This window comes from Canis lupus, chromosome 5, assembly GCF_048164855.1.
Source record: "Canis lupus baileyi chromosome 5, mCanLup2.hap1, whole genome shotgun sequence".
Lineage (NCBI taxonomy): Eukaryota > Metazoa > Chordata > Mammalia > Carnivora > Canidae > Canis > Canis lupus.
In genome coordinates this window covers 20,341,316-20,353,979 of record NC_132842.1, presented here as the reverse complement: position 1 = coordinate 20,353,979, position 12,664 = coordinate 20,341,316, and the positions used below count along the sequence as shown (strand labels likewise).

The following is a 12,664-nucleotide window of genomic DNA, read 5'->3' as shown; positions in this document are numbered from 1 at the left end:
ATTGGAAAGGAAGATGTAAAACAGCCACTATTTACAGAAGACATGATTTTATATAGAGAAAACTCTACATATTACACTAAAAAAATTGTTAGAACTAATAAATTCAGTAAAGCTGCAGGATGCAAAATAAATACATAAAATATGTTTATTTTTATGCACTAATAACAAGTTATAAAAAAAAGGAAATTAGGAAAATAATCCCTGTTACAATTGCATCAAAAAGAATAAAATACCTACAAATAAATTTAATCAAGTAAAAGACCTATTCATTGAAAACTATAAGACACTGATGAAAGAAATTGAAAAAGAAACAAATAAATGGAAATATAATCCCTGCTTACAGATTGGGAGAATTAACATTGTTAAATTGTCCAGGTTACCCAAAGCAATCTAAAGATTCAATGCAATCCCTATCAAAATTTTAATGGCATTTTTCACAGAAAGAGAACAATCCTATGATCTGTAGGGAACCACGAAAGATTCCATATACCTAAAGTCATCCTGTGTAAGAATAAAAAGCTAGAGGCATCACACTCCCTGATTTCAAACTATACTACAAAGCTAGAGTAATCAAAACAGTATGGTATTGTAATAAACAGACACAAAGATCAATGGAATAGAAAACCTAGAAATAAACCTAACTACATATGGTCAATTAATTTACAATGAAGGAAGCAAGAATATACAATGGGAAAAGGAAATCTTTTCAATAAATGGTGTTAAGAAAACTGGACAGCCCCATTCCAAAAAAATGGAACTAGATCATTATCTTATACCACACACAAAATTAACTCAAAATGGGTTAAGAACTTGGTGTAAGACTGACACCATAAAGACTAGAATAAAACATAGTCGGAAAGCTCTTTGACATTGGTCTTAGCAATATCTTTTTTTGGATCTGATTCCAGAAACAATGGCAACGAAAGCAAAAATGAACAAATAAAATTACATCAAACTAAAAAGCTTCTGCAAAGTGAATAAAACCATCAACACAACAAAAAGGCAATCTAACAAATGGGAGAAGATATTTGCAAATTATACATCAAATAGTTAATATCCAAAATATAGAAAGAAATCAAACAACTCAATAGCAACAAAAAATAATCCAATTAAAAAATGGGCAGAGGATCTGAGTAGACATTTTTCCAAAGAAAATATACAGATAGCCAACAGGCATAAGATAAGATGCTCGACATCTCTAATATGAGGGTAATGCAAATCAAAACCATGATGAGCTATTACCTCACAGGTGGGAATAGCTATTATCAAAAAGACAAAAAATAACAAATGTTGGTGAAGATGTGGTAAAAAGGGAACCCTTGTTCACTGTTGGTGGGGGTGTAACCACTATTGAAAATGATATGGAAGTTCCTCAAAAAGTTAAAAATAAAGCTATAATATGATCCAGCAATTCTATTTCTTAGTATTTAACAAAAGAAAAGGAAACCACTAATTTGAACCACTGCATGCACCCATGTGTTCATTTGAGCATTATTTACAATACCCAAGATATGGAAACAACCTATGTGTCCATTGATTGATGAATGGATAAAGATGTGATATGTGTGTATATATAATGGAATATCACTCAGCTCTAAAAAAGAATGAAATCTTGCCATTTGCAACAACACGAATGGACCTCGCATGCTACAAACTTTCCATCATAAAATAACTAAGTCATGAGGATGTAATGTACAACATGGGGTCTATAATCAATAATTCTGTTTTGCAAATTTGGAAGTTGCTATAAAAGTAAATCTTAGAAGTTCTTATCCCAAGAAAAAAATTGTTACTTTGTATGGTTACAGATCAACAAATACACTTAATGTGGTAGCCATTTTGCAATGTATATAAATGTCAAATCAAAATGTTGTATACTTGAAACTAACATAATGTGTATTTCAATTATGCTAAATATTAATAAATATTACTGTAGCACCATGGTCAATGTACTTCATTTTTCAGCTAGGTCTAGATCTTACACTAAAATTCTTTGTTTTCTCACTATATGTAAAGGAGGGAAGAAGGCAAGAAGCTACATAGGTTTTTCCTGGAAAAATAAATTTGTTCTAACTCACAAAAGCAAACAAAATTGTCACTGCCTCTCTAAGTTTATATAAAATGATTGTGCCCAACAAAAAGTGTTTTGTCTCTCTTGTTCAACACTTTAATTTGTGGCTTGACCAATAATTAAGCAAAAGAAATACCAGGCCAGGCAAACAAAACTGCCTTTTTGTTTCAGATATTCTTCATATTACAACCATTATATACACTTAAATCAGAGTTAAAGTTCTTTGAAAGAGAGCAAGCAGGGCTACTGAAAGAAAAAACTTTGAACTACAAAACAGAAGTCATCCAATGCTTTAACTTAATTCTCTGCCACTGATGATCTAGCTTATATGGGCAAATCCTTTTACTTTTCTGGGCTGAGTTTCCTGGACAATCTATGTAAACTATGTCTTACTAGTAAATCCTATTAGTCTTATCACTTGCCTTCACTGTAGTTATTAAGAATCAGTTTCATAGCTTGTAATTTGGCTTTATTAGGAGTTCCTAGTCTCTGCTTTCATTCTTATCCTTTGCTGTTTCATTACCAATCTCCTGTTTCACCATCTATAGATCTATTTTTGGAAAATTCCTTCATACTCTCTAGAGCAGTTGTTCTCAGACTCTAGCCTAGTCAGAATGACCCAGAGGTCATGGGGGCTTGTAAAACACAGATTGCTGAGTGTACCCCTAGAGGTTCTGATTCGGTAGTTCTCGGATAGGGTACAGAACTGTGTTTTGAATGTCCAGATCATCCAGGGAATCTTCATGCTGCTTGGCCCTACAACTACTTGAAAACCACTATACTATAGAATATAAAACTGTTGATAGGGCAGCCTGGGTGGCTCAGCAGTTTAGCACTGCCTTCAGCCCAGGGCCTGATCCTGGAGACCCAGGATCGAGTCCCACATCAGGCTCCCTGCATGGAGACTGCTTCTCCCTCTGCCTGTGTCTCTGCCTCTCTCTGTGTGTGTCTCTCATGAATAAATAAATAAAATCTAAAATAAATAAAAAAATAAAATAAAATACTGTTGATAAACATCCTGTAAGGGCCACAGAGTAGTAAGAGTTACCTCAATGTGACTCTGAGAACAGCTGCTCTGGCCTTCCAGCTCCACATGGGTGAAGTTGACCTGTATTTGTTCTCCCAGGGGCTGCTTTATAATATAGATGCATTGTCTGTTGTGAGTGAAAGGTCCAGACAAGTCAGAAGACAGAAGACCCTCTGGGTCTGTGTAGTTTCCTCCACAATGCAAATCCGCTGAAGAGAACAGAGAGGAGAAGGGAAAGGACCTGTGAATGGCCATTCCTGTGACCCTCAGGCATTAGATACAACTTTTTTTTTTTTTTAATTTACACATACACACATAATCATATGACTACTTTATTCACCCTGTGTAGGCTTATGTCTCTAATTATATTTTCAGTTTGACACGTGTTTGTGGGATATCCATGTAGTACCTAAAGAAATAGATACAGAGATGTGTTATCTAACTTCTAAGCTAACATCGTCTTCTACAAATTGCTTTTTAAATACATTTATGCTCTCCTTTATTCCAAAAATATTTGAGGCAGTTTATAAAATACACATAAACAAAATCTAAAAAACAAAATATCTAGCTAGAAAAAGGAATCTAATTAAAAGAATAATGAGCAGGATGTGCTCAGGGAAAATCTGACACACACAGAAACAGGTATGGACTCCACAGACCACAGAAGGTTGGCTCTAGACTCAGCCTGAAGCCAGAGTAAATGAAAGGGGACCTTTGAAAAGATGGTCATTGCTACTTTTCCTGATATTGAGACCTGAAAAGTTGTTTTTCCTGTGAATTCTCATCAGGGCACAATGATGTATGTTAAGAACAAAAACCCCAAGAAAAAACTCATAGAGTTTAATTGTTTATCATTGGTTTGTTGGTTTGTTTGAAGGTGTCAACACAAGCTATAAGCATGAAAGCATAGCACTGTCCTTCACATTCATATGCTGCTCTCAATTATCAGATTACTTACAAGGCGATGTTAAGTAGGTGATGTGGAAGCCTTGGTCATTAATCTGGTTGTCAGAATGGAAATGAACTCTGGCAAAGGGACCTGTAGTCTGGAGTGGTGGGACAGAGAGAGTGGTGCAGAATTTCCCAAGACTGGGGTCCTGATACAAAGGACCATCTCGAATCTAAAACGAAACAAAACAACAAAAAAGAATCATTAAGCAAAAAATGGTCAGATTTTGACAAACCTATTCGTTTTACACATTAACTTCAGAAAATCTATCATTTGAAACTGATGGCTCTCAGAGGTTTTCCCATCACATATATCTAACACTCTGTTGGGGTTCACCAAAGGGTAGTTCCCTTCCCCCATCATCCCTGATGCCTTATCTTCTGTCTAAATTTTAATTCCAAGGCTAGATTTATACTTTGAAGTTTTTTCATGAATCTTTCTCAATGTTTTTTTTCCTGTTTTTTTTTTTTTTTTTCCTCAGATGTTTGTTTTAAAATGATAAATTCAGGGGATCCTGGGTGGCTTAATGGTTTAGCACCTGCCTTCAGCCCACGGGGTGATCCTGGAGTCCCAGGATCGTGTCCTGCATGGGGCTGCCTCCGTGGAGCTGCTTCTCCCTCTGCCTGTGCCTCTGCCTCTCTCAGTCTGTGTCTCTCATGAATAAATAAGTAAAATCTTTTTAAAAAATGATAAATTCTTGTAGTTGAGAAAATGAATACATGCAAAGAAAATGGAAGATGGAATGCCAACAATGTCGACTGATTCACAACTTGGTCTAGGTTTTCAGAAGGATCAGATGTGGGAAGGAAGTGAAGTCAGACTGATACAACATAAAAGACAGTTGAATGTATTTTTGAAGTGCAATTGTAGTAGTTAACTAAGTACTGTGATAATGACCATATGACCTGAGAAACCTTTTTTAATTGCTGGGTTTTAATCTCTTAAATAATCATGTTAACCTCTCTATTCTTCTGTTGTAACTACAAATTCTATACTACATAGAACACTCAAACATCAGTGAACAAAATAATATTTTAACATGGCCTATATTGTCCACTCAAATTACTTTTTCTATTGGCAGCAAAGTTATAGGACAGCATTATTCCACTCCTATATTTAACTAGTTCCTTGAAATGTTGTTGACAAATGAGAGGCATTTCAATATTATCAGAATGATTGATACTTTCTATTATATGTGTATCCAGGAATTATGTAGGAACAAAAAAAGAAGCTTCTAATTTTAATTTGTGGAATTCATTGAAATTAATTTTAAAAAAATCCATGCTGTTGTCAACATTTAAAAGATAAGATTATGTTGCTGAAATTTTCTGAAAGGGAGATCTTCTAGCCATTCCCAAAGGTTTTGAATCCATTACAACTGCTAAATTACTAATGACTTTAACTGTAGAGATCCCTGTTTGGCAGCGGTACCTTTCTATCCTTTATGAATAATTTGATAGCTCTCCATTCTTCTCTAATGGACTTGGAAAAGCATATCGTCTTTTATCACTACTGCAAGGAGTACTAAAATTTATAGTGACAAATAAGACAGGAACAACCCAAAAACTCAATCTTCTCAATGATCTTTTCAGTCCACGAATGCAGAGCAACATTTCTGATATACCTACATGCTTATGGCCTTTCAGTATAACAGCCTTTTTTTCTTCTTCTATATTTTAATCTTTTACTAGTGGTAAGCAGGAGGGCACAGACTGACTCTTCTCCCAATGACAATTATCCATATATTCTAACCTCACCCCCTAGCAATCCATTTCAATGCAACTGCTATTATTTTTCTTCACAGAACACTACAGTTAGCTTGTGAAATAATGGATCAGGTTACCAGAGACAACTGAAGCCTTGATTCTGCATTAGAAAAGATACCCATTACTGAGTGTTTCTCCTTGTTAATTCTTCCATTGCCTCCTTAGGGGACTGTCTTCCATGACAGAGAACAGTAAGACAGTCTGTTTCCCAGATTCAAATGAAACCCAGAAGCAACTAGCCGGCACAATTAGGAATAAAGAATTAGCAAGACTTAAAGATATCGGCTGCCTATTGAAAAAAATATCTAACTATTGGTAGGAAATTGTAGTCATCCACAGGTATCACCAAACCATAGTTTCCTGAGTTCTAATCATCATCTCATGATTAGATGATCCCTACCCTGAAGGGAGCCTGATGTAAGACTTGATCCCAGGATCCCGGGATCATGCCCTGAGCTGAAGGCAGATGCTCAACCACTGAGCCCCCCAGGCATTCCTCTAAATATAATTGTTTACCTCAAGATAATCTTTGCTGCAGTCATCATGGTGCTCCAGACTCAAGGTCCCAAAAGTAAACGTTATCAAGAGGTCAGGACTGGTTACAACTTGCCAGACACAATCTCTTCCTGGAGGATAGTTTCCAGGATATCCCGGAGACTTAATAGAACCATAAGTACCCATCAGTATACCTCCACACTCTAAAATAAGAGGGGAAAAAAAGAGAAAAAATAACTTTACATTTGTATACAAGTTATAATTTATGTAGAGCTATCATAGCCTTTACTGCAAGAAGGCAAGCTTTATTGAAATAACCGTGTGGAGTTTGGGATGCCCTCATAAATTAATCAAGACTTTCAGTTTTCCAGTTTGATACAGTAATAAATCTAGAAATATTCACCAATAAATAAATGAGTCATACGTGTGTTAAGCTCTGTGCTTATCAGCTATGACATGGTGATATAATTTTAAAATATAGTGCTGAACTGTCTGTGGGATGAGATAATAGATATATTTTTTCACTTTTTTGTTGTTGTTGTTGTTAAAGATTTTATTTATTCATGAGAGACACAGAGACATAGGCAGAGAGAGAAGCAGGCTCCATTCAGGTAGCCGGATGTGGGACTCGATCCCAGGACTCCAGGATCACACCCTGGGCCAAAGGCAGGTGCTAAACCGCTGAGCCACTCAGGCATCCCCTATTTTTTTCACTTTAAAGAAAATTCATTTCTCTGAAACTTTTTAAAAGTTCTGGTTCTTAAAAATTTCTTTTTAACTCTTAAAAATTTCTGGAACTTCTGTTACCCCATGTCTTTCAACAAACAAGATATGGAATATTACTCAGACATCCAAAAGAATGAAATCTTACCATTTGCAATGACATGGGTAGAACTAGAATATATTACGCTAAATGAAATAAGTCAGTCAGAAAAAGACAAATACCTTATAATTTCACTTCTATGTGGAATTTAAGAAACAAAATAGATGAACATATGAGGGGAAGGAAGAGAGAGGGAAACAAATCATAAGAGATTCTTAATGATCAAGAACAAACTGTGGGTTGATAGAGGGAGGCGGGTGGGGGATGGGCTAAATGGGTGATGGGTATTAAGGAGGGCATTGGTTGTGATGAACACTGGGTATTGTATGTAAGTGATGAATCACTGAATTCTACTTCAGAAGCCAATATCGCACTGTATGTTAACTAACTAGAATCTAAATACAAAATTTAAAAAAGAAATACTATAAAATTGAAAAAGAGATGCTAAATAAAAATCTAGACTGCAGTTAATATAAATTAGAAAAAATAAAATAAGGTGACATTTCAGATATGCAAGATATACGATTTACACAGCTATGCAGGTTACTTAGTCAAGTCTTGGTGCCACGGCAAAAAATGAATCAAATTAGTTACATGATTCTCACTGTTCCTAATAAGAAAACATCTTAATTGCTCAGGGGAAGTTTCCTAAAAGTTAGTCGTTAAAGTATCATATGTACAAAGATTTATAATGCCATAAGCAGAGTAAAATGTTAATGGTGAGCTGGGAAAAAATTTAATGCATAATACAAAGAATTAATATCCCTAATATATGAAGAGGTTCTAAAAAATAGAGACATAAACAAAGAGTTCACTAGTAAAAATTCAACTGTCCTTTATCCTTTGAAAAGATGTTCAGCCTCACTCATAACAAGGGACATACAAATAAAAACCTTGCTAAGATACCATTTCTTGTCTCTCAGAATGATACATATCCAGAATATTGAAAACAATAATGTCTAGCAAAAACATAGGCATTTATTTTTTGATCAAGTAATCATACTGTTAGAAATCTATCCCAAAGATACATTAGCAAAAATACAATAAGACAAATTCACAAGGACTTTGTTGCAGTACAATTTGGAATTCCAAAAGACTGGAAACAAGCCAAATATGCATCAAGAAAGTACTGACTGAAATAGACAATGAATGAGATATCCATGTAATGTACACTATACTCTAGTTCTGGAGTAGTCTCTAGGATATATCAAGTGAAAAAGCAAACTACAAACCAGTGCGTATTGTATGCTTTTTTCAAGGAGAAAATATGATCATATGTTATTATCTGCTTATATTTTTTAATATAAATACAATGTCATCAACAACATTCCTGTAGTAATTTACTAGTAAAGTTTCTAAGAATGCTGTTTGGTAATTTCATAAGGGACCCATCAAGACTCATGGTTTTTAATCTTTTTTATTCATCTAAATTTTATTTTTTTATTTTTTTTATTTATGATAGTCACACAGAGAGAGAGAGAGAGAGGCAAAGACACAGGCAGAGGGAGAAGCAGGCTCCATGCTCCGGGAGCCCGATGTGGGATTCGATCCCAGGTCTCCAGGATCACGCCCTGGGCCAAAGACAGGCGCTAAACCGCTGCGCCACCCAGGGATCCCTTCATCTAAATTTTATTATCTCTGAACACTAAATAGAATTCATTTTAGATTTATTATTTTTTAAAGATTTTATTTAATTATTCATGAGAGATACAGAGAGAGAGAGAGAGAGAGAGAGAGAGGCAAAGACACAGGCAGAGGGAGAAGCAGGCTGCATGCAGGAGCCTGACATGGGACTCGATCCCAGGTCTCCAGGATCACACCCTGGCTGAAGGTGGTGCTAAACCACTAAGCCACCCGGGCTGCCCCATTTTAGATTTATAATTCATTTTAGATTTATATGATTTTCAAAGAATTGTAAAAGTATGATATAATCCCTGGACCTCAAAACATTTAATGTGATCCACAAGTCTAATATTAATCAAGAAAACTTAATAATCTCAAGATTTTGCTTGATTTTTTTTCATGTTCACATACCTGGTTGCTGTGTTTCCCATCTTATTGTAAAACCTCTCCCACTTCTGAAATGTTCAGAATAGAGATGAAAATAGAGAGCATTGTTACTACTGAGAAGTTCATGAGGGAGAACAGAGCCACAGAATCTTCCAAGTTGAAGTGCTGCAGAGGAATCTCCATCATGAATCTGAAGAAACTCATGTGGACAATTGTTCACTGATTCTAACTGGAAAAAGGTGAAAGTGATACGCAATACCTAAAAATGTAGAGGTCACAATACGTTATTTTTCATTTCCATTAACATGAAATTAATTAACATAATGTTAACTCTAAAGTATTTCTCCCACTTAATTAGGAAACATTCATATTAAGTTACCTTTCAAGAGATATATCTATAATTTCTCCCAATTATCCACAAATACAAATGACAATTCTACATATTCAAGAACTTGTGTTAATTGCTTAGGCTTTAGCTAATACCAAAACATATCCAAAATCTTAATGTTAATGAAATTATTTTTAACAGCTTTATTGAGGTACAATTTGTATACAAAGAACTGCACATATTAAATGTGTGTGATTTGATGAGTTTTTGAACATATGCCAACACCTATAATGTCATTATCACAATCAATGTAAATAGGCATATCCAACACCTCATAGAGTTTCCTTGTGTCTCTTTTTCTTTTTTTCTTTTAGTGGTAAGAATGCAACATGAGTTCCACTGTCTTAACAAATGTTGAAGTGCACAATACCATACTGTTAACTATAGGCATTATGTTGTATAACAGATCTCTAGAACTTACTCATCTTGCATAACTGAAACTTTATATCCATTGAGTTGTTACTGAGGGGTTAATGTGATATATTTACCTAGATTGCATTAAACTGTCAAGTCCATTAAACAAAGGCACTTCAAGTGCATAGCTGACAATGTTTCTATACTAGTAAAATACACTGGTTTGAAAAGTATACTTGAATTAAACATTACTGATTTATATTACCATTCACAAGGATTTATACCCTGATCACCTGAATAACCTGTTGTGTGTAAAATACACACAAATGTTCACTGATCCCCAGAGATGCTGATTCCTGGGGGTTCTCTGAACCTCTCAATAAGATACTAACAGATTGATAACCTCAGGTTATAGACTAAGTAGGCATGGTGTATATGTGTGTAAGGTCAGCAAGTCCTCAATGGTTGGCTATCATTAACAGATGAGTGATATCAAGAATGGAGAAGAAGGAAAAAGTAATCTAAAGAGTTCTGAGCATACAAGTAGAAGAGAATAAATATAAAAATTCATTTCTAAGTTAAAACGTTAGAATTAGGGGATCCCTGGGTGGCGCAGCGGTTTGGTGCTTGCCTTTGGCCCAGGGCCCGATCCTGGAGACCCGGGATCGAATCCCACATCAGGCTCCCAGTGCATGGAGCCTGCTTCTCCCTCTGCCTGTGTCTCTGCCTCTCTCTCTCTCTCTCTCTGTGACTATCATAAATAAATAAAAAATAAAAAAAATTAAAAAAAAACGTTAGAATTACAAACTTAAACATAATAATATAATTAATAAAATAATAAATAACATAATACAATTTAAAAAATAAAAAAGGATTTATATGGATAACATCACTTAAGAGAGCCAAACTACTAAAAGAGGTTGTTGAATTTGACTTCCATTATGATCTAAAACCACAACAGCATTTAGCTAATGAGAAAGGATAACAGGGTATTTTTGAAATTCTATGCTGGGGAATTTTTAAGATCTGTTACCAAACATTGCATCATTTTTGTCCTTGAAGCAATTTCAATAAAAATCAAATAAATGTTCATGAACTGAACTATCCTGATTTCTACAAAATTTCGACTGTTAATCAATTTACAAATTATGTAAATTGTGAAGATAACAACATATAAAATCAAAGTAATCAAGAAAAACATGATGAATTTTTACTTTTACAAATCAATAAAAAAGTATTAAAATTTTTTCATAAAATGACTGTTCTTGAAAGTAAAGTGTTTTCAATGTCAGGAAACAGAATTCATGCACACTAAATGGGAGGAAGGAAATTCACATAACATACCCACTGTGAAATCGATTTTGGAGTTCATGCTATTGTGGGGTCACCAGGCCCCAAAGAATCCTCCCATCTCAAGGGAAAAAAATGTGTTGTGACCATTGTACAATGACCCCTGTAACATTAGTTTGCTGGAAAAAGTTCACAGAATTCCAAGGGAAAACCTTATCTATTCAGACATACAAACTTCATTTTAATGAGCCTAGGAGTTGGTTGAGAAATAAATATTTGGAAAAGTCTGAGTAATTAATGCTAGGGATAAAAGCTCTAAAAACCTCAGAGTCATATCTTAACTTGAAGTGTTCATGTCTCAGTTCAGAGTCATTGGAGTTCAATGTCCTGGTCTTGAGTCACTGCATGCCACTTACAAACCATGTAACCCTGGACAAATTCCTCAGCTGCTCCAGCTCCCTTTCCTCAGACATAAAATGAGAATAACAATGACACAGTGTATATCAAGCAATTGGCAGAGAGCAATGGCACAAAGACAGCTTTGATGAGAAAACCATCTTTGTAGTTGTCCCCATTTTGTATAATAACCAACAGAACACTGAATGGTCATCTTCAAACACAACTGTCTCAGGAACAACACAACTTTACAAATTCCTGGCTTGCAGTCAGCCAATCCTTGCATTGAATTATCCATACTGGACAAAAGCACGGACTTTGGAATCAGACAAACTTGACTTTGAAATCCAACTAGTCTAACTATCAGCTAAAAAGTATTTTTAAAAAATTACTTAGCTTATCTTGGTTTCCATTATCTCATCTACAGACTGAGGATACCACCACTGATTTCAAAGAGTTAGTGTAAGTTTTGAGAAAGGTGCATAAAATATCTAGCCCAAAACCTGACACCTAGCAGGTCCTCAATATATGATAGTTGGATTACCACTATCTGTATTTTATGTAATATATACACATATTACATATTCAGGTATATAAATGAGATGCAAATTTGGGCAGGAGATGTTACATTTACCTTTCTATCTTCAGTTCGGATAACCCAGAAGCAGTTGACATCATGGACATAACCAACATCAGGGCTCATATAGCTGAAGCTTCCATCCATCCCCGAGAGGGACCCTCCACAAACTACAAAGGGAAAGAAGATGAATTCTGCTTTACAGAGACTCCGAAAAGGAAGAGGCCAGGCAACTCTAACTCTGCTGTTGAAATATTAGAGAGGTCTGAGTAATTAACACTGGAGACAAATGCCCTGCCACTCTCTTTCTTCTCCCTAGCCCCTTTTCCCTTGGATACCCACCTAAGTCCCACCTCTTGTCTGAAGTCCACTTGATATCTCGTTGTCACCACAATGAACCTCCCCGGCCTCTTTTTGTTTACCCTGGTTCCCATTCTCTCTGCCTCCATAGCACTTGACTTGACCTCACACAACTTAGTTCTGATCTCTAGTTCTTGCCTCTACTCTGCCATTTTGTA

General features: G+C 35.4%; 1 protein-coding gene across 1 annotated transcript in view; it reads right to left on the bottom strand.

Moving 5' to 3' along the window:
• Positions 1 to 12,664, bottom strand: part of CUBN (cubilin) — a 265,984-nt gene that overhangs the window by 234,622 nt on the left and 18,698 nt on the right. The window contains exons 13-17 of the mRNA XM_072825664.1: positions 12,204 to 12,316; positions 9,166 to 9,400; positions 6,330 to 6,511; positions 4,057 to 4,219; positions 3,120 to 3,307 (exon numbers count right to left, since the gene is read on the bottom strand). Of these exons, the coding sequence (XP_072681765.1) occupies positions 3,120 to 3,307; positions 4,057 to 4,219; positions 6,330 to 6,511; positions 9,166 to 9,400; positions 12,204 to 12,316 (881 nt within the window). The remainder of the gene's footprint in view (positions 1 to 3,119; positions 3,308 to 4,056; positions 4,220 to 6,329; positions 6,512 to 9,165; positions 9,401 to 12,203; positions 12,317 to 12,664) is intronic.